This window comes from Piliocolobus tephrosceles, chromosome 2, assembly GCF_002776525.5.
Source record: "Piliocolobus tephrosceles isolate RC106 chromosome 2, ASM277652v3, whole genome shotgun sequence".
NCBI classification, from domain to species: domain Eukaryota; kingdom Metazoa; phylum Chordata; class Mammalia; order Primates; family Cercopithecidae; genus Piliocolobus; species Piliocolobus tephrosceles.
The window spans coordinates 5,888,889-5,911,282 of NC_045435.1; the positions used below are offsets into that span (position 1 = coordinate 5,888,889).

The following is a 22,394-nucleotide window of genomic DNA, read 5'->3' on the forward strand; positions in this document are numbered from 1 at the left end:
TTTTTTTTTTTTCTTTTTAACATCTAAACATCTGAATGACTGACAGCATCTATTAAACGTCCATGATAATTTCAAAACCTAACACACTTCTACTAGTAAACTTAGCAAATAGATTGTGATGTTAAATCTTGTATACTTTCAGGAAACATGTTATCCAAAAAACCCAAATTAACACATATTAACTAACTCAGAGGTATTTAAAATCATCAATAGTACTTTTTTCTATCTAGGGAAATATAAATAAGCCACTAGGAAAAGAAAATGCATGTAAGACAAATAATATTAGTGAATTAGTTTATTTAAAACCATCAGTTTTTCCAACGTGAATGGACTGGTTCATATCACACCATATTTAGAGATACAAGGTGATTATAACTAACGTGTCTACAAGACATACTGGGTCAAACAATGTGATCAATCCAAAGGGTATCTTTTAAAAAGAATTTCAGTACTCAGCTGCAAACATAAGTTACTCACAAATGAGATTTAAAAAAAAAAAGTTTTTAATGAGTCAAATTTATTACAAAAACTTAGCGTGTAATCACAGCCAAATGCATTCCTCAGGCACGCCAGTGGCGAGCAAAAGAATGTTAATAGAATGTTATTAAAAAATAAAACTTTTTCTGAATATGTAAAACATCATGGCACATTATCATCATTTGACAACAGAAAACAGGACAGGAAGACATGTTTCAATATGGACTTTTTGTTGTTTCTATAAAGGTTAAAAAAAAAACAAAAATTTCAACAGAACACGTAAATCAGAAATTCTAAAGAGTAAGCCATAAAGAGGTGTTATCTTCCATGCAATTGCCAGCCGGGCATGGTGGCTCACTCCTGTAATCCCAGCATTTTGGGAGGCTAAGGCAGGCAGATGGCATAAGCTCAGGAGTTCAAGACCAACCTGGGCAAGGTGGCAAGATCCTGCCTCTACAAAAAATAAAATTAGCCAGGCGTGGTGGTGCACACCTGTAGTCACAGCTACTCAGGAGGCTGAGGTGGGAGGATCACTTGAGTCCAGGTCAAGCCTGAAGTGAGTCAAGATCATGCCACTGCACTCCAACCTGGGTGCCAGGGCAAGACCCTGTCTCGGGAAGGTAAAAAAGCATGCAATTCCCTACAAATAATGTCTAATTTCAATGCATGAGAAAAAGCATCTTTACAATTCAAATATATCTTTCAGCCAATAGAGGAACAACTCCATAACTCCCCATCTGCTTTATCTACAAAGACTTAGTGATTACACAATAAAAACTCCTTGGAATTGTAAAATATATTTTAAATAGCAACAATTCACTTGTTCTTTTCTATTTTATTGACTTATACATTTTCAAATATGACCATGTTAATGACCAAGTATGTACAATATTTTTAAGGACAAAATAACAATTATATACAGTTTGCAAAGATCAAATTCTAACCATGGACACCTTTCTTCTAGTCCAATGACTGAAGCCTGTCCACTGCCAGTAACTCCCAGGGACTGCACAAGGCCAAATGAAGCCTCAATGCTGTATTTACCTTTTTCCTTTCACACGCTTTCATTTTCTTAAAGAAACATTTACAATGTACCTGCTTTGAAAATATTAACAATGTTTTGTGCCACAGATCAAAGTCCTTGCCTACTCACAAGCTACTGTTAATTGAAGGCAATGTTACCACTCAGATCAAATTCATATGTCTAGATCCCAGATACCTGGGTATGAAATATGCAAATCTGCCAAGAAAAATTAGATATTTTTCTTTTCTTTTAATATAACCCACTATATAATAGTGAACTAAATATGTTTGTTTCATAGAAACAACTTACATTTGCCAATATGAGGCAAATGGTCTATGTACAGATATATCAGGACTGCCTAACTGACAGTGAGTGTTGCTAGCCAGGCTCCAAGCTAATGGAGCTAATACGGTGGAGCTCTCTGCTGAATGGACTTCCCCTTCAGGATACGTCGGATCTGGAAGAGAAACAAATAAAATTTGTGAGGTTTATTTCTTATGGCCAATGCAGTGTATTTCCTTCTGAGTTTCATTCCTTTCTTATACAATCTACACTACTCCTATTAACTTGTAAGTATGTGAAGAAATACACACAATACTTCTCAAGATTTTGAGGTGACTCTTAAAAATACTAAACTCCTTTTAAAGCTTATTTCAGATCTCCTATAATAATCTTTGGGTCCAAGAAAGTAAAACATCTCCATTAAAAATTATCTGAAGTTGAAAATCTCCATAAACTTAAATAACACCTATATTCTTTTCCTAATTTTTACTCTTGCTATTCGTGAGAACATTTAATATAAGGCAGTAATTAAGGCAAATTATAATATCTCACTTATCTTGAAGTCAGCCTCAACTAACAAGAACACAAAACCCACATTTTATGATACACACACACAAGTAAATCCTTAATACCATTTGAGTCAAAACAGCTGTCATGATATCCATTAAAGCATCTACACATAACTTCATGGATCACAGAAAAGACCCCAGCTCATTCAGAGTGATTCATTTTATACCCCTGTCTGACAAATTTTATTTTCTATTTCTCAGCCTCCAGCAGATAAGAAGCAACAACTTAGAAGAAAGGAGATTGAGGTAGGAGATACAACTGATAGCTGCTAGAAGGAAACACACGATCACAGTATCACGATAAAAGCCAGGAAAAAGACCCTCTACCTGCCCAACACACACAAAATACCAAAGCAAAAAGGAGATAATCTGAGAACATTTAATGAAGAGCTAAATAGCTTAATATGTCAATAATCCCTGAGAGCAGTTATATGACTGCATACCACAAACAGTGAAGCAGAAGCAAATACTGGGCTTAGGACTCTGCCTTTTTACAAGTTAATGATGGTTCTGGTCCTTGGAACCTCTCTGAATATCAATTTTCTCAGCTGAAACTTGGAAGTTGCCAAGTTCTTCTAACTATTAAATGATACACATGAAAACTCTTTACAAACTATCGAAAGATTCTTTCTAAATTACACAGAGCTCTCTACATAAAGGCTACTATAACACTATGGTCATAATGACAGCTCAGAATCAAAGAAAAAGCTAAACTGCACTCCACATATTTTATTTTGTGATTAGTAAAGTATGTAATGACCTACCCACAGCCACAATCCCCCTCATTCCCCCCAGGAAAAGAGTTCTATCAAAAACATTTTAAGCTCTTAAAAGAATAAGTTCTTATTATCTAAAAAGTTTACTCATGAAACTATTCAATCCTCAATGATAACATATAACCATATTTGATAAATAAAGCATTGATTCTGTTTAAAGTATAAAGTATTTCTAGGCTTGAAATTATGTAATTTTTCCATTTTTGGTTCAGTATCACTTTGTAGATAGAAATAATTCTAACTATTGATGTTCACTGAGCTCTTCTTACTCTGTACCTGGGACTATTGTCAGCACTCCACATATAACAACTCATTTAATATCCACAATATTTGAAGGCTCATACCTTACAAGACTAAGATTCTCTTTCCTTGGTATCTGCAGGAACCTTGGTACCTTCTTTTTCCGCACCTTAAACCATTCTGACTTACTCTAACCCTAAGTCTGTGTCACAGAATACTACCTGACCTCTAAACATTTTGAGTCTATGGATAAACCCTCAGATTTCTTAACTGCTCTGTTTCCAAAGGAAGAGGAACACCAAAATGCTATGACGGCTACCGTGAGACACAGACACTGATAGAGCCCACCTAAAGAGCAACAGCTGGCCTCTGCCCTGCACAGCCTAATCTCCCTTTATGTTTCAGACTGGAGTGCCAAGAAGTACTTCCTCTCCCTCCTGTGCCTCTCACCTGTTCTCCCACAGGGCCATCGGGAACCAAATGCACTGGCTGTTCGTTCTCCAAGTTCCGAGTACTTGGGTCGGCTCCCTTCCTCATCAACAGGCGGACGGCATCTAATTGTGTCAGCCGGTACTGCAGGCTGGCAGCAACATGGAGGGCAGTGTTGCCGTTGTAAGCCTGAAGGTAAAACGAAAGACCAGACATCAGGAAGGGGGAAATTTCATGAAAGGAGCTCAAAAACTTTGAAAAGGTGTACAGAAGGCCATTCCCACTCTGGTGTGGTTATTAAAGCTTTCTAAAAGTACCTTTGCATTCACAAAAGACAGGCAACTGGGCAGCTCCAAAAAGAGGCGAATGAGTTCCAGATTTGCTTCTTCAGCTGCCAAATGCAGGGCTGTGCGGCCACTTTTGCGATCCTTGTCAAAGGCAAGAGGGAGAAAAAAAAAAAAAGAAAATCCAGATACCATGCCTTGGAATACACTTTTCACCCAGTCTCTTGAATGTCTGATTCGGCTTCAGAGACTCACTTTGAATGCTCCCTTCTCCACAATGCCTTGCTTAATCCCAAGCTAAAGGGAATCTTTTATTTCTCTTAAATTTCCTATTAATTTGCCTATATGCCTCTTGTCACAATGTACCTTTTTATAGAGTGGCCATAAAATGTAGAAATATAAATGATTATTTTTAAATCCTATGTCGTGCCGGGCGCGGTGGCTCAAGCCTGTAATCCCAGCACTTTGGGAGGCCGAGACGGCCGGATCACAAGGTCAGGAGATCGAGACCATCCTGGCTAACACGGTGAAACCCCGTCTCTACTAAAATACAAAAAATTAGCCGGGCGTGTTGGCGGGCGCCTGTAGTCCCAGCTACTCGGGAGGCTGAGGCAGGAGAATGGCGTGAACCCGGGAGGCGGAGCTTGCAGTGAGCTGAGATCCGGCCACTGCACTCCAGACTGGGCGACAGAGCGAGACTCCGTCTCAAAAAAAAAAAAAAAAAAATCCTATGTCGTAACATATCAGTAAACCATTTACTATGTATTCACCTGCATTTCCAGATTTGGTAGCCTCCCTGTAGAGTGATATTTAGCTATATCTCTCACCTCTTTTACTAGACAGTAAGCCTCAAGGGTCCAAACGGTTTATGACTTAGGCAATTTTCTCCCACATATTCAGTGAATAAAACCAAATTTTAAAAGAATATTTTCCAGCTTAAAAAACAGAAGATGAATTTCACATCCCACAAAAATGAAGAAACCCTTACAAAAAGCACTACCTTTATTCTCAGTGTATGCAAATGGAAGCCAAAATGACAATATCAATTTTAGGTATTTTCTTTTCCTTTCAAAGACTATTTTACACCTAAATGACCTTTTGGATAATAATCCACAGATTCAAAGCAAATCAAAAAAACACATGAAACAATCTGTTAAAATCTGAGCTTCTTAACCACCCCATATATTGCTACTCACACCATTAATTTCAAAAAAAAAAAAAAAGGGAAGTTTGAATCTATACTTGGAAGCAAGGTCTTTTGCTCTTCTGCTATAACCAGCTTCTCCCCTACCCCATCTTAAACCTTTTCTTTGAATTTACCTTCGCTTCCACCGCTGCTCCCATTTGAATTAGGCACTTAATGGTATCAACCAGACTCTTATTCTTCAGTAAAAGCTCCTGAACTTCAGGTGAATGAGGCTGTTGATTTCTCTGGAGTTCGTGGACCACGGCGTTGTGGGCTATGACTGCACAATGAAGGGGAGTCAGGCCTAGAAGAAAAGTATAATCAAGCAGTGGTCAAGCATCCCATCAGGTCTTTTGGTCCTTCTATAACGACAAAAGTTGAGGATGGCCTCTAACTTAACCTACAAATGGGCTTCGCAAGAACTAGTAAAGCAATCTGAATAGAGTCCCTTTGTTGGGTCTCGGTGCTAATTTTATCTACAGAGTATTTTAGCTTTAATTACCTTCCTTCTTAGTATGATACTTAGTACCCTTAGACCTTATGGGTCCCCCCCTCTAAGTGGCTCTCAATCTAATAAAGTTTCAGTTGCTTACCATCATAGTTAGTTGCCTCAAGATCCACAAACTGATTACTTCCCAGTGCTCCCTTCTGAATCGCCTGCAGGTTTTAAAAAGACATCTGTTAGCAACACAAGCTGTGCATATACCTAACTATTAGAATCCCCAAGAAATGAATAAGTTAACTCAAAATAGATTATTGCAATAGGCAACCTATATCCAACTTCTAATATCCAACTGTATCTCTCTGGCCTTGCAATGATGGAAGCCTGGTCTGCTGCCTCTTACCTGAAGCACCTGGGAGTGGCCCTTCTCAGCACAGACATGCAGAGGCGTTCTTCCCCAGCAGTCTGTGGTGTTCACCTGCGCCCCGAGGTTCACCAGATCCTGCACAATGAGATGCTGATTGGCAGCCACTGCCACCTGAAAGGCACTCTGGATATCCAGAGGAAAAAAGATATTTTAAACATACAATGTTATCATAACAAGGAATATGAAACTAAACTATGACTGAGGGAAAAACCCACATAGAGAAAATAAATCCTTTGAATAAGCAATCAAATACTGTAAGACAAGGAAACTAAAGTAAGCCGAGGGTGTGGCTTTATTACACTCAGTGTTTGGTCAAATAGCTACAAAGTTAATGTTAATAACTTCAAGGTTGATGATAGCAAAAAGTCAACATCTCAAAGTTAATATTAACTAAACGTTCTTGATGTTGAGCTCTAAGATGATCTACACATAAGGCTGGTCCTCATTCACTTCACCATGACCCCCCCTTTGCCATTTCAGACTCTGTCAAGGTCCTCACCTGTCCATTGTGCTCTTTAATATCCAGCATGTGAAGTGCATTCATCTTTCTTGCTAGAACATAGGAAAGTGCCCTTCTCCCTTGGGCAACAGCAATATGAAGGAACCTGGGGAACATAGAAAGGGAAAGGGGTGAATTATTTCTGATTTCACTAAGTTGTTCTTTTGAAAAAAAAAAAATCTTCCTTTAGCCCCCTTTTTATATATTGGTACACTCAAATGCAACATTACAAAGCATAATTTGTCTTTTCTGCTACATTGATAATACACCCCAGTTGAAACAGGATGGGTTAGGCTATCAGAAATAAGAAAAAGAAGAATGTCAAGCACCATGCTGATCACCTTACATCTATTATTTTTAATACTCATAAAATCCCTATACAAGAGGTATTATCATTTACATCTCCAGGAACTGAGACATAAAGAGGTTAAATAACTTGCCCAAGGCCACAAAGGCATCAGGACAGATTAAGATCAATCTGCAAACCAACTCACAGTTTATCCCTAATCATGATCTAATTGTTTCTGTTCTACAGTCTACGCTGATCTTCCAAACCCAATTATTCAAGATGACACAGATATTTTTACGATTTAGAACAGGCTATTTGTTCAGCCAAAACATTTCTTTGAAGGAAAACCCTTTCTTGACATATTAGCTATCACTGCGTGGCGGTTTCTATCCATACTAGTCATCTTGGTTAGCCAACCACTAAGGTATACCTTGGTATACCCTAGAAAAATTCTATGCTTACTAGTCCAACAAGTGTGGCTTACCTAATTAAGAACACGAGATAAAAGGATACTCACGTGTCACCATCTGCATCCTTTGAAAGAAACTGGTCTTGGGAAACATTTGCCAATTTGCTTTCTTCCTGCTCCACTTGCCACTGAAAAAATGATTTCCCTAACTGTGTGGTATTCATTGGATTTCCAGGGATGTTTGGGAATGGCAGTGAAGTGTCTGAAGCATCAGAGGCCATCTCGTGCCCCGCCATGGCCTCACAGGGGCTGTTGGACATCATGCTGAAGCTGTGCAAGTGAGCATCATTTTGCTGCTGAACACTGGAGGAAGTCGGAACGGGATGAGCAATATTCTCAGATTCCCTTTTATCATTAAGAAAGGAAACTAAGCTTTGGTTCGGGCAAAACTGTGATTCTTGACCATCAAAGAGGTTTGGTTCGTAAGTAGGGGACTGGGAAGGTCTGGAGAAAGGACTGTATTCCAGAGTTGGTTTATGGGTGTAGTGCGGCTGCTGCTCCACATGCTGGCTCTGTGGAGAATACTGGTACAGGGAAGCCTGGTCTATCACTTGTGGGGAGCTGCTGACTTGGAATGGTTGGTATTTCTGAGGTGGAGAAAAGACCTGCCCTCCATGGAAGTCTTGACACCGCTCTGCAGGGGAGCTCTGAGGGACCACCACGGGGTTCAACCAGCTAACTTGAACTGTGTTCAGGGAAACGGGGCTGCATTCATTCTTAATGTTGATAATGTTCTGAAGCAGATCAGCACTGCTGTCCTGTTTGGGTTCATTGTGATGAACATCTTCCATGCTCTCCCCAGGCGTTGGTGTTTGAGGTGGTGTCTGGAAAGAAGTAAAATGCAACTTGCACACTCACTTCCTTCTAAAATTATCCCAGGAATAATTTCCAAAGGATAGTCAGAGGACAATGGTAAGATACTTACCAAAAATTGGGAATGCAACAGAGTTGGCCTTTTGCAAGCTGGTCCATCAGACAACGAATCGGGCCCTTTCCTTTTCCCACCATATGCTACTGTGTTCTTCCATTCTGTACCCAAAGGAATACAGCCTCTGTGATCATCTTATTTTATAAATGTTACCTGTAATTACACTCTATGATTTTACTCTAAAGTCCCGAAAAAATTATGAATACAAGTAACTCTTACCTCTGAACTGTTCTATGTTCACACCTTGTGTCTATAAAGAAAAAAAGTTTCCAATTTAGTGTATACAAAATGACTTCCTCTTAATATAACATCAGTAAGTAAGCTTATCTCTAACACCCTTTATAGCTTACCATAAATCTCTGATACGGTTTTTCTATCAATATTTATTTTCTATGTCAATTTTTATTCTATCTTGCAACTTCCTCATTTTCACTTTCACCTTAGCTCAACACAGGTCAAGATGAAATTAATAAGAGCATTTGATTTTTCCCCTTCCAGTTAAGATGTTCCATTTCGGTTGAGTCCCTGAACTTGCCTTCATTTATTCATTCATTAAGTTTCTCTTGCCCACCTACCAGGTGTCTGGCACTGGGCTCAGTAGGATACAACAGACCAAATATCGTCTCTGTCCTATGGACTCTGTCATCTATGAAAAATTTCAAGTGACTTACTTGATGACTGGACCTAGGCCATCATAACAACCCTGACAGACTAACCCCTCCCCACCACCCTACACTCAAAACAGAAAAACAGATGTCACCTTAAAATCATCCACAGCTTGGCCAGAGCCCTTCTGTTTATGACTTCGGATGTGCAACAGGAGTTCCTTCACCGAGTTCTTCACCCGAACACCTTGAAAAGGGCCTCTCTGCTGCCTGCCAACCCCCATATGGGGCTCAACTGTTCAAAAGAAAACAAAACATATTCCTGGTTAAATATCTTCACAGACATAAACGTTACTAATCCCAAAAGTATAGCTGTTGCCTAATGTATAAACCCAAGCAGCAGATTGCAAAACATTTCCAGCTTGCTCTGGTCAATCAATGGCCTTGTGAGTCCCGAGCTCTGCTCAAGGGTCCTAAGTTGCCTGATACCTTTCTCTACTGGGTACCCTAAGAAATTAAAGCTCATAAAAACGTGGTCAAGGATCCTCAGAACAGGCCGGGCACGGTGGCTCAAGCCTGTAATCCCAGCATTTTGAGAGGCCGAGACGGGCAGATCACGAGGTCAGGAGATCGAGACCATCCTGGCGAACACGGTGAAACCCCGTCTCTACTAAAAAAATACAAAAAACTAGCCTGGCGAGGTGGTGGATGCCTGTAGTCCCAGCTACTCGGGAGGCTGAGGCAGGAGAATGGCATAAACCCAGGAGGCGGAGCTTGCAGCGAGCCAAGATCGCGCCACTGCACTCCAGCCTGGGCGACAGAGCGAGACTCCGTCTCAAAAAAAAAAAATCCTCAGAACCAAGAGGTAAACCCAAATTAAGCCTCTCTATCTTTCAGCTCTAACCAACCATGAGAATGGATCACAGATTTTGCCATCCTGACTCTCATAGATCTATAATTATTCTTGACTTTGGAAAAACCTTGGGGAGCAAGTGATAAATGATGCACTTTTAGCTTTTTAAACCAATGGTTTTATGTTCACATAGAAATTTTCAAGTCTATCAATTCCGCTTACCCAAGAAGGCACAAAACAACTTCTTTCAAAGATCTCAATGTACCAAAACCTGACAATTAACAATGTCTTAGATTTATGTCTTATTATTTCCTTCAATTCAACCGTGCCAAAAAAAAAGCTGCTTAAATTAACTGAGCTTAAACACATTTCTACATATGCAAACAGGATTTCCCCTCACTGACTGTTTTTGGAATTACTTACACAGGTCTTCTAAGTAAAAAGGAAATATGCTTGTTTCACTTTTAAATTCTGAAATACACTTTAGCATTTAGTATAGAAGTACAGTACACCACTTTTGATCACTATTATGTCACAACCTCTTAGTATGTGTGTTGAACATAAATTCACAAAAAGTCAGGAAATGAATAATTCAGCCACTCCATCAAGTGTAGAAAAAATAAGGTGGGGCAAGAAACAACGCATAATTTGAACATATGTATCTATCATAAATATATGAGATAAATAGTTCAATGATAGGGTAAGTGAAACATTAGTTGGCTTTAAGTTTGGGGATTTCAAAAGATACCAGAATTGCCAGAATCTAGCACAGCATTTTTCTGGAATGAGAGCAGTTAATAATCCAACGTCACAGAGATAAAAAAAAAAAAAAAAAAAAAACATGCAGTTTCAGAAATCCCCTGTGGCTGTGTGGTAAACCAAAGGACTAGCAAAACAGTTTCAGCCAGATGAAGGCCAAATGGGGAAGAAAAGGTCCTAAACACACATTCTTTCTGGATCTGCTACACAGTGGTTTAAATCGCTTTTCACATGATTTTAAATGACTTAAAATGAAAATGAGAAATCACTTTTTAAAATAAATGACAACCAAAACAGGAGTGGCTAAGAGCGGGCAACACCGGAAAGAGATGTTCTTTAAAATCATGCTGATTAGACTCTCAACGGTTCGATTATGGAGGCGTTTTTCTAGCCTACCCACAGGGGCATCCTGTTTTCCCCCAAATTATGCAACTCGGTTCACTAAGAAAGGAAACCAATTCGCAGCCAACGAAAGATAACATTACGTCTTTCTCTGCTAGATATGGCTTATCCGTTGTTGTTTTTTTTTTAAGGCATACAGAACAAAAATAAGACCTCAGAAATTCTGGAGAGACTTCCGAAACTCGCCAAACTAAAGGCATAATTTGAGTTGGTTTTCAGCCCTGCTTCACCTTAATAACAGCAGTTTTCTTTTCTTTGACGGTCAAGTATTTTTACTTAAAACTTCCATAAATACTGACGAAGAAATAAGTCATGACCTTTAACGCAATCCCCAAACCCTTATCCTCTGCTACAGCTTTTCACTAAAATAGTCACAAGAAGAAAATTACACCTACATCAAACCCCAAATCTCATCATAATATATTAATTATAACTCAACAAAGCTGCTTCTTAGAGAGTGAGCGATCTCCTGGTCACTCGCCCGGCAGTCAGAGCGCGGCCGAGCGGTTTCCGAAGCCCCGAGGCCCGCAAGAGGGCGCCGGTACAGCTGACCGCCGAAGGGCGTGGAGATCTGGCAGGCGTCCGGCCCGGGCAAGGCGGGGAGGGGTAATTGATGGCTAAGGTGCGTACGTCCTAGCTCTAAGGAGGGCGCAGGGACCACCCTCCATCTGGGGAGTCTTCCAACCTCCCAGGACGTGCGCGCCCCGAGAACGCAGCGGTGCGGGGCCGGCTGGTACCTGGCTGGCGCTCGGCGCGGGCGCCGCCTCTCGGCCGGGACTCCACGGCGCCGCAGGAGGACACAGACGAGGCGGAGGAGAAGTCCGAGGAGTCGGAGCCGGGAGAGCCGGGCGCCGAGGGGCCCGAGGCCGAGCAGCTGGTGTCGCAGGCGCCCGGGGCGGCGGCGGGCGGCGACGCGCCGTAGAAGTAGCCCAGGTTGAGTGGGCTGGTCATGAGACCGCAGCCGCCCGCCGCGTCCCGCAGCCCCTCTCCGTCGCGGCTGTCGTCCAGCAGCTTGTCCACAATCATGCTCCCAGGCTGCGCGCTCAGGGACCCCGACACCTGCGCCACCGGCTCGCTGCGCGAGGCTGCCTCCCGGGCGGGCTCAGAGAGCTGTCGGCTGGCGGATGGTGCGGGCGGGTACGGGCGCGGCGCGGGGCTGCCAGGGTATTTAACCGGCCGCTGCACTCGCAGACCTTCCCGGCGCCCGGCCCGGCCATTGGCGGTGGCCGGGCCGCCTCCCAGCCCCTCCTCCGGATGCGTCCGATTTCCAGTAAAATGTACAGGATGAGGCAATGCGGCCTCCGCCCTCCGCCCTCGCCCCGCCCGCCCGGCTCCGCCCAGACCGACCGGTTGTTTTCCTGCCCTTCACCTGGAAACCCCGACAACGCGCGGCCTCCCGCCTCCCGCCTCCCGCCTCCCGCCTGCGGGACCCCGACCCTCGCCCGGGCCAGTCCTGCCCTCTAGGCCCCCGCCGGGCCTGGGAGCCCGGGGAGAGGGCGCGCGGCGCAGGGCTGGGCCTGCAGAGGGAGGCGGGAGTCAGCGGTGGGAACCGGTCGGCCTGGTTCTTGGGGACTGGCAAGTCCGGAAGGAGCGCGCCCCTCACCCCTCTGCCTGCCCTGGCGCGGCGAGCTGTTGGCCCAGTTAACGCATCTCTGGAAGGTTCTTAAGGGCCTGTCTCCTTGGGCGCCCCAGCGTAACCTCCCTTCTCAGCTTTTGTCGACGTTTTTAGGCAACATCCCGAATTGAAAGAGATGTTGGAGCATTTTTATGTTCTCAAATTATCTTCTGGGACGCAAATAATTTTTTAGGTGCAGCCATGAATAAAAAGTAATGCCACAGTTCTGTATCCTTCAGTACTAGAATAAAGCCATCTTAGCAAAATAATTAATACACAAACATATAGATGTCTGTATTATACATAGATGTAAGTTTTTAAATTCTGCATAGCTTTACATTGCATCTGATAAACTAACAGTAATTTTGACCTTTCCTATCTTGAACACTTTTTTCCAATGGATTTATACAACTATTTGTTGAACTAGCAAAAAATGCAGGAATGATAAGGTTAAGTACACACATGCTATGTTAAAAGAAACCAATTATGATTAAATAACACGAGGGATACAAAGTTCAGTGAGCCACCTAAAAAGAGAAACCACAGGTCTGGTAAAGGAAAAAGGAGGTCAGAAGGAAAATCTTTGCAGGGGTGGTGGCATTTAAGATAGTTCCTAAAGGATGGGGGGGTGCATGGGGCCCACAGCATTTACAGAAAGAACAAGAGCAAAGAATTAAGGAGAGCGTTCATATTAGAGTGTACAGTCCCCTTTTACGATTGTCAAGAGAAGACGATGACATTAAACATAAAAGGTAACTTGGTGCCTTTGGGTGGAGCACCTCCAGCAGCTGAGACAGTGGAATTTTATTTAATAAACACTGAGGAAACATGAATTTTAGGTAGGCAAAATTAATCTGCAAGCAGTTGAGAGGAGAAGAGCCCAGAGGCCATTAGGATCCACTGCAGTAGCCCAGGAAATGACTGGGCACTGGGGCAGATATAGTGGGAAAGGAGAAAGTAAATGGAAAGAAAGCAGAGCTGGGCAGCATTGCTAGGGCAGAACCCACAGGTGTGGCTCTTTTGGAGGTGGGGAGCAATGAAAGGGTCCCCGGTCAGGCCCATGGCTTGCAGCCATGACCAGGTGAACAGGGCCACCAGCTCCAGATCACAAGGAAAACACCAGAGCAGAAAGCTAGGGTTTTAGGAGGAAGGGAGGGACACCATGAGTTTGGATCGTTACTCAGTATTAGTAGGTGGTGTAAGACCCTGGTGGGGACAGGTCTAAAGTAAATACAGCCATGCCCCACAAAATGATGTTTAAGTCAACAATGAACTCCATGTACAATGGTGGTCCTGTAAGATTGTAATACCATATTTTTTACTGTGTCTATGTTTAGATACGTTTAGATAGACAAATACCCCTGTTACAGTTGCCTACAGTGTTCAGTACAGTAACATGCTGTGCACGTTTATAGACCAGGAGCAATAGACTACACCATAGAGCCTAGGTGACTAGTAGGCTAGACTATCTAGGTTTGTGCAAGTACATTCCATAATGTTCAAACAACGACAAAATCACTTAACGACACATTTCTCAGAATGTATCTCCATCGTTAAGCAATGCATGACTGTATTTCCTTGTTTCTCACGAGTGTATTTCCCTAAAACTTCTTGCTGTCTCTCCCTCTAACTTTTTGATAACTTTAAAAAATAAATAAATAAAAAACAAAACAAATCCCTTGGTGTATCTGTGGAAAATACAAGACTTCAGTAATTGCAATTCCTTGGACACCAAAACCATTTAAAAGATGCTCCAAATAAGATGTTGAGTGTGATGGTTAATTTGATGTGTCAATTTGACTGGATTAAGGCATGCCCACGCAGCTAGTAAAACATCATTTTGGGGTATGTCTGTGAGAGTGTTTCTGGAAGGTATTTGCATTTGAATCAGCAGACAGAGTGAAGAAGATCCCCCCTCGCCAATGTGGGCAGGCATCCTGCAATCCACTGAGGGCCAGAACAGAACAAAAAGGCTGAAGCTATCTTCTTGAGCTGGGGCATCCATCTTTTCCTACCCTTAGACATCAGCACTCCTGGTTCTTGGGCCTTCGGACTCTGACTAGGACTTACACCACCAGCTCGCCTGGTTCTCAGGCCTTCAGGCTTGAAGAACTAGAACTGCATCACCAGCTCTTCTGGTTCTTCAGCTTACGGATGGCAGATGGTGGGACTTCTTGGCCTCCATAATTGTGTGAGCCAATCCTTCAAAATAAATCTGTTTCTACATATTTATATGTACCCTATTGGTTCTGTTGCTCTGGAGAACCCTAATACGTTAGAGTTTCTCAATAAAATCTATTTGAATTTTGTTTTCTACCTACTAATATTTTATGTATAATAAAGGATTTAAATGCCCATTCAAATAAATCCATAGAAAGTAATTTTTTACAAAATTAATTATCCTCCTGTTTTAATTATCTTCCCATTTTGCATGAGATACGAAAATTCAAGCCACAAATTCGTGACCTCTGGAGAACTTAATATAGACCAAGATGATCAATAAAAGACTAATGTTTCAACATGAAGTTTTCTGGCAATGCCAAAGCAATAGTAGTGTTTGACAAGACCACAACCCCCATTGCCCAGAAGCCCTCCCACACACATCAAAAACAGTTGTTAATATCGCTACCAAAAAAACTTTAAATGTACTTTGCTTTACGTAATTGTCAAAATACAAATTCAGTGGATCTATCAGGTCAAATGATAGGATGCTGCCATTGTTCTAATCAAATATGGTTGAACACTCCTGCTGTGGGAGACAGCCACCATGTTACGAGGACACTCCCTGGAAAAGTCAACTGAGGCCAACAGCCAGCACCAATATGCCCACCATGGGCGTGAGCTACTTTGAAAGTAGATTCTGCCGCCGTACATCAGGCCTCCAGATGACTGCAGCTCTGGCCGACATCTTGACTGTAGTCTTATGAGAGATTTTGAGCCAGAACTCTCAAAAACACTCAGAGATTTCTGATGCACCAAAACTCTATATGAAATATGGGGCCTTGAGAATGTGTCCAGTTACACTGCTCCATCAAAAGCAAAGAAGAGATTAAAATCCTCATCAAACTGACTCTGGAGCCTCATCTTTTGCTTTAAAAAAAGAGATTAGAGGATTCACTTCCTCCAGACTCAGATGTACTGTCTACACCTAAAGATACAGAAAAAGATGAAATGATCTATCAGAGAGTTCTGTGACAACTCATAGAGGGGAGAAATCTAGTCCAAAGCTACTGGAAGGAACATATATGAGAATGCTATCTTTCCCCAGGCTTTATCAATGTTAATCATTTACCTTATTATATCTTATGCAGTAGAACATTTTTGCATAGTTTTATGGTGTCAATTAACATTGGAACACTATCTTGAGACCAATAATTCAGAGTTTCAAAAAAGGAATTGAGGGCTGGGCTGGGTGCAGCGGCTCACACCTGTAATCCCAGCACTTTGGGAGGCCATGGCAGGAGGTATTGCTTGAGCCCAGTATTGCTTCAAGACCAGCCTGGGCAATATAACAAGACCCCATCTCTACATAAAATTAAAAATGAAAAAATTAGCTGGGCATGGTGGCACATGCCTGTGGTCCCAGCTCCTTGGGAGGCTGAAGTGGGAGGATAACTTGAGCCCAAGAAGTCAAGGCTGCAAGCAGTAGGCTATGATCATACAACTGCACTCCAGCCTGAGTGACAGAGCAAGACCTTGTCTCAAAAAAAAAGGAATTGGATTTTTTTTTTTTTTTTTTTTTTGAGACGGAGTCTTGCTCTGTCACACAGGCTAGAGTGCGGTGGCACGATCTCAGCTCACTGCAAGCTCCGCCTCCCAGGTTCACGCCATTCTCCTGCCTCAGCCTCCCAAGTAGCTGGGACTACAGGTTCCCACCACCACGCTCAGCTAATTTTTTGTATTTTTAATACAGACGGGGTTTCACCATGTTAGCCAGGATGGTCTCAATCTTCTGACCTCATGATCCCCTGCTCCTCGGCCTCCCAAAGTGCTGAGATTACAGGCATGAGCCACAAAGCCCGACCGGAATTGGATTTTTAAGTGTAGATGTAATGAACTTTTGAAAAGCTAAGGACAATTTGGAAGAGCTTTTCAAACTTGAGATAAAAAAGCCAGTATCTTACAGGATAAGTTATTACTTTGACTGAAGAAATGAACATCATAGGTGAGAGACCAGTAAAGCCTGGTAGAGTTTATTTTGCTGAATGCTTTCTAGATAAAAAGTCAGCAAAAGAAATCACAGCACTGCGACTTTGCAACGATACAGTAGCTCACTGAATTAAAGACTTAACTGCAAACTGGTTTTGTCTGCAGAATTGCACTCTTGCCTTAGAAATGGATAGGTTTATGGACTGTCTGGACTTGCTATTTCAGTTATATTCACTTACAGCACCAGCCAGTCATCAAAGGTCTTTCATTTGAATGCATGACAACAAACACAAGGAATGCTGAAACATTCAAAATGTACAATAACTTTTCAAATCTCATCATTTATCCTGAAACAGTTGTGTTTACATTTGAAATGATGGTACAAATGCAATGGGTAAAACTACTGGTGCCTCAAAACAAATCAAGGCAGTGGCAACAAAATGAACTAGTAATCACTGTCTACTTGCAGAAAGAAAAAGAAAAAAAGCCAGTTTCACCTAAAAAGTCCTGGACGAAACAGTAACAGTCTTAATTGACTCTTGTATACATCATTTTAATATTTTATGTGGCAAAATGGGAAATATGCATAGAAGTTTGTGCTGCTTCCTGAAATATGACAATTGTCTCGAGGAAATGCACTTGTCTATTAGTTTGAACAATATGACATTGCCATTTGTTCTAATCAAATACTGTTTTGAGTTGTGAGTTGAACTGCCCTCTGTTTTTCATGGAATACCAATTATACTTGACTGACAAACTGTGTTTCAGACCCAGGTATTTGTCAGTTTTTGGTTTGGTTTTGTTTTTTAATGAACAAAGTGAGCCCGTCATGTCAAGGAAAATAACTAACAGTATTTATTGCCAATAATAAAATTCAAGTTTTTGAATAAAAATTACAATTTTGGGAAACTTCTGTTGGGCACCTTGAGCTTGATAGCTTCCTAGTTCTAGAAGACTTTTTTGATAAGCCCAATGGTGACGTGCTATTAACAAATGTGATTTTTTTAATATTATATAATGAAATGTGGCAACATTTAGAAAATTTGCATAACTTAGTTAACTAATAATTTCTAAATGAACAATGCAAGACATTGTAAAATCATACATGGGTGAAAGAGCCATTCAAAGTGTGACAGTGGCCAGTGGATTTTAATGTATCAGAATATAAAAAGTTCACTGATATGGTTTCAGGTTCCATCTTGTATCTCTCCTTTAAGGAACTACCACTTGTTTTGGTATAATATTAAATGAGAATATCCAAATTACCTGAAAAGACTATTAAGCTATTTCTTCCTTTTCCAACTACATATGTGTATGAGACCAGATTTTCTTTATATTTTCACCAACATAACATATTATGACACATGTTTCTTTTTTAAGAGACAGGGTTTCACTCTGTCACTCAGGCTGGAGTGCAATGGCATGATTATTGCTCATTGTAACCTCTAACTCCTGGGCTCAAGCTCTCCTCCCACCTCAGTCTCCCCAGTAGCTAGGACTACAGGCATGCTCCACCAGGCCTGGCTAATTCTTTTTATTTTTCATGTTTTGTAGAGACGGGGTCTGGCTGTGTTGCCTAGGCTTGTCTGGAACTCCTGGCTTCAAGTGATCCTTGCACCTCAGCCTCCCAAGTCACTAGGATTACAGGCATAAACCCCTGCACCTGGCCAACTGCAACAAAAGAAATGCAGAAGCAAATACGAAAATCTGTCTTCTGTAAAACCGGACGTTAAGAAATTTGCAAAGATGTGAAACAATACTGTTTGCATGAAGTTTTTTTTTTAGAAAATACAGTTTTTAAAAATAAATTAGTAAGTGAAGATTTAAATAAATTTTAGGGATCGAATGTCGAATGTAGGCAATGTCCTATCAGTCAACTCAATAGTTCCAGATAGGACTCATCATTGTTGAACACCTGGTTCTGAAACTCTCCTCTCTTCTCCATTTCTAATTTCCACTCTCCAAGACAGGCCTTGATCTCTTACCTGATGCAAATGATCACCCATCCAGCCCTGCCCACTTAAAACCCATCCTCCAGACTGCCATCAGCATGCCAATGGGATGCTGGAATGCCAGGAATTCTTTGGCCAGGTCTAAGAATTCCTCCACACCAGTGGTGTTCAATCTTTGGGCTTCCCTGAGCCACAGTGGAAGAAGAATTGTCTTGGGTCACACATAAAATACACTAACACTAATGGCAGCTGATGAGCTAAAACAAAAAAGAAAAAAGAAAAAAAAATCACGAAAGAATCTCATAACGTTTTAAGAGAGTTTATGAATTTGTGTTGGGCCACATTCAAAGCCATCCTGGGCCACATGCAGCCCATGGGCCACAGGTTGGACAAGCTTGCTCTACGCTGTTTAAAAATCCTTCAGTTACAAATCTGCACGTTGTGCACATGTACCCTAGAACTTAAAGTATAATAAAAAATAAAAAAACCCTTCAGTGGCTCTCTACTGCTTTTAGCATGGAGTCCAATCTTCTTAGAATGACAGATGTCCAAGCCCTGCCTTCCTCACAAGCTTCATCTTCCTCGTTATCTTCAGTAATACGAAACTGAATATAGTTTCCCACAGCTCTGGGACTTTGCTCTTGCTGTTCTTCTCTCCTCTTCCTCACCCAAAAACTCATGCTCACTTAATACCCAACACTCACTCAAGACTCACTTAATAGCCAACACTTCTGGAGCCTTCCCTGACCCTCCCTTCCTCCCCTGACCCCAACTGTCACCCCCACTTCTGGGCTAAGGGCCCTTCCTCTTAGTCTCCACATAGACTTCTATCATAGCTCTTAGGATGTGCTAAAATTAACCATTTATGAGTCTATGTCCTCTATTCCACTATAAGCTCCCGAGACATGTATCCCTTGTCAATAGCCAAGTACCTGTTACTTAGTAGGTAGTTACTTGGTACATATTTAACTGGATGGTAGAAACAAGTGGAAATGCTTCCAAAATTATTTTATGTCAATACTGTACAGACATCAAAACAAATACTTTGGCCCCTTGAATTAGAATCTCCTCATTCTCTGCACTTGGATTATTATAAAACGATTTTCATCTATCTCGTAAATATAAAAACCCAGCTGTCTTTTGCCCAGAATTCTTTGTCAAGAACATAAAATCTTTCAGGAGCTTTCAAAACAGATATCATCTTATGTGTTGACTTGTTGAATGCTTTCCCTTAAAAATAATAATTTGTTATTATCCCCATAGCAATGTAAAACATACTTCAACATCTCAAGAAACATTTAAACTTCAGGGTATTCTAACAGATTTTTCTAACGCAGATGAGTAAATCAGACCACATATTTTCAAATTCTAGTTATTCTTCTAGTAGTGCTTTATAAATGTCAGGTACTCTTCTAAGTACTGGGACACAGTGGTACATCAGACAAACAGTCATCTCTGTCTTTGTGGAGCTTATACCTGGCTGTGTGAACATTCTGGTCCATATAGTATCCATATAATAGAAACAATTACTATTTCTGAGATATATGAACTCAGTTCTACTGGCACTCATATACTTCCCAATAGGCCACCTGACCAACCAGGCTATGGCACAGACAGCTGTCGTTAGTACGTTCTATAAGCTGTTTCCTTACAATGGTGTAACCTATTATTTTGTATGTTTTAATCTGGAAAGATCAAAAGGTTGTGTTTAAAAGTAATTCTGTAGGTCCTGTTTGCAGTAAATTATTAGCACCTGATGTCAAAGCATAGTACACCATATTGAGGAAATTTCTCCAACCAGTAACCTGATCATCATACAGATGAATCAGCAAAAGGTTTGCACATCTCAGAACATCCTGCTCACTGCTAAGAGAATAAACTTGATATGCCGTTAAGTACTGTATGTATAGTATGCACAATGTTGCATATTATGGACTGATTGTGTGAAGAAAAAATTAATAGTGTCCCTGGAGTCATCTCTCTGCAACTTCCTTTTATATGAAAGTATCAGAGGAGATGCCATATACCACTTTTGTCCTCCTCACAAATATTTTCTGAGCACCCACAATGTGTGAGTGAGTCATCCACTATGTAAAGTAACTCCACTGCTTCCCAGCAGGTACAAAAGGTCTGTCCTCTGATGGGCGGCCAGAGAGGCACCTTGCACAAAGTCAGGTCACACAGCCGAACATCCCAATAAACAGATGCCTTATAAACAGACCCTGAATCACAGCAATGCTACAATACCCTGAAATACTTTTTCAGCATCCCATCCTTCTAGCCCAGCAGGAATCCCAAGTGTATAAACTGAAAACAAAACAAATTTTTCTTCCCCTTTAACATTTCATTTCTAAAGAAATGAAAATTCTTCCATTTGATTTCAGAACATATCTACATACTATAAAATGCATATGTTTCACGCAAAATCATATATATGATGGAGTGGTGTTTGGTGTTAGTCTGAAGGGCTGTGTACCACACTCTGTCTCTAATAGTAATAACCAAAACTCACACAAAACATCCATATGAAACAAGTACACTTTCTTAACTTTCACCCTGTAAGCGGTTCTTAGCTTATAAGGGTGTTTTCTGGTTTCTATTTATAATGATGAACTTTATCCACTATAGACACTTACAGATAAAAATGAGGCAGGTGAGCTTTGTCCAAAAAGGCAGACAGTATTACAAGTTCCACGGCTTCTTCTGCTTTCCCTGACTTGTTGACAACTCCAGAAGTTTCATTTCCACACATATGAATGAAAGCATCCTCCTAAACGCTGAATGTGGGAATACTGTCAACTCTTGCCTGCTTTAAAGGACACTAAAATCTGAACTGCCTTAAAACAGAATGGTGAAGGACCAAAAAGTATCTTCTAATCCCAACTCCCCTTTCTCCCTCCTTTTTTCCTCTCCATTCTTCTTTGTGACACTCTTTCCTATATAAATCTGCACATTCTAGACAGTAATACATAGTGCAAAATTACCCAACCCTGTACCCTTCTACTGTAAAAAATGTACATGCTCTGGGAAAGGATTTCAGTTTTCAGGAAGAGAACTAATGAGCTAATTTACATTGTACTATAAATATATAACATTGTTATTTTTCCTGATAATATTTACTTTTTAAGGAGAAAAATCTGAAGGCAATTAACCCCAAAGAACTGAATATTTTATAGTTGAATTTTAGGATCTACAGAAATTAAGTAAAGAAAATTTCTGACCAAAAGACGCTTCACCATTCCTTTGTATGAGGCTTTGGCCTACATGGACCTGCAAAGGCCTAAAGCTAAGAAACTTCTAACCATTATACTTTTCCTTTATATTTTGACTTAAACCTTCTGTTTTCCCCTAAAGAAAAGGCTAAATTTGGAAGGTTAAATTGAGCTTAAACTGAGCTCATTAATATAGAAAAGGAGTACAGTACTTATAAATGTTCAGTACATAGTTGCTTCATAAACATGTTGATTAGAATTTATGTTTTTCAAAACTTTCATATCCAAAATCTTCTTCCCCCTTCCCTTTGTAACACAGATAACACATATTTGTCAAACTAAACGAGGGATAAGAATATAATGTTATGTCTTATTTAAAGGCATGAAAGCCTTATATGCCACATTTTTTCAAGAAGAATTTTAATTCTGGAACTTTTAATTCAGAATTTAAAACTTGAGGTTTTTGTTTTGGGGGATTTTAGGAAATTTTGTTTGTTTTTATAAGTCTCTAGGGATTTATACTGAA

At 40.9% G+C, this 22,394-nt stretch overlaps 1 protein-coding gene across 2 annotated transcripts in view; it reads right to left on the reverse strand.

The window, feature by feature from the left end:
• Positions 1-277: 277 nt before the first annotated feature.
• NFKBIZ (NFKB inhibitor zeta) overlaps positions 278-22,394 on the reverse strand; it is a 34,729-nt gene continuing 12,612 nt past the window's right edge. The window contains exons 1-12 of one of the 2 annotated variants that reach the window (XM_023212390.1): positions 11,678-12,212; positions 9,082-9,221; positions 8,541-8,571; positions 8,319-8,422; positions 7,442-8,217; positions 6,636-6,741; positions 6,113-6,259; positions 5,861-5,924; positions 5,402-5,571; positions 4,115-4,225; positions 3,819-3,986; positions 278-1,958 (exon numbers count right to left, since the gene is read on the reverse strand). In XM_023212390.1, coding sequence (XP_023068158.1) covers positions 1,905-1,958; positions 3,819-3,986; positions 4,115-4,225; positions 5,402-5,571; positions 5,861-5,924; positions 6,113-6,259; positions 6,636-6,741; positions 7,442-8,217; positions 8,319-8,422; positions 8,541-8,571; positions 9,082-9,221; positions 11,678-11,966 — 2,160 coding nt within the window. In that variant the 5' untranslated portion in view covers positions 11,967-12,212 and the 3' untranslated portion in view covers positions 278-1,904. Of the gene's footprint in view, positions 1,959-3,818; positions 3,987-4,114; positions 4,226-5,401; positions 5,572-5,860; positions 5,925-6,112; positions 6,260-6,635; positions 6,742-7,441; positions 8,218-8,318; positions 8,423-8,540; positions 8,572-9,081; positions 9,222-11,677; positions 12,213-22,394 lie in introns of those variants that run through there. The other variant, XM_023212396.1, reaches the window with a different exon arrangement.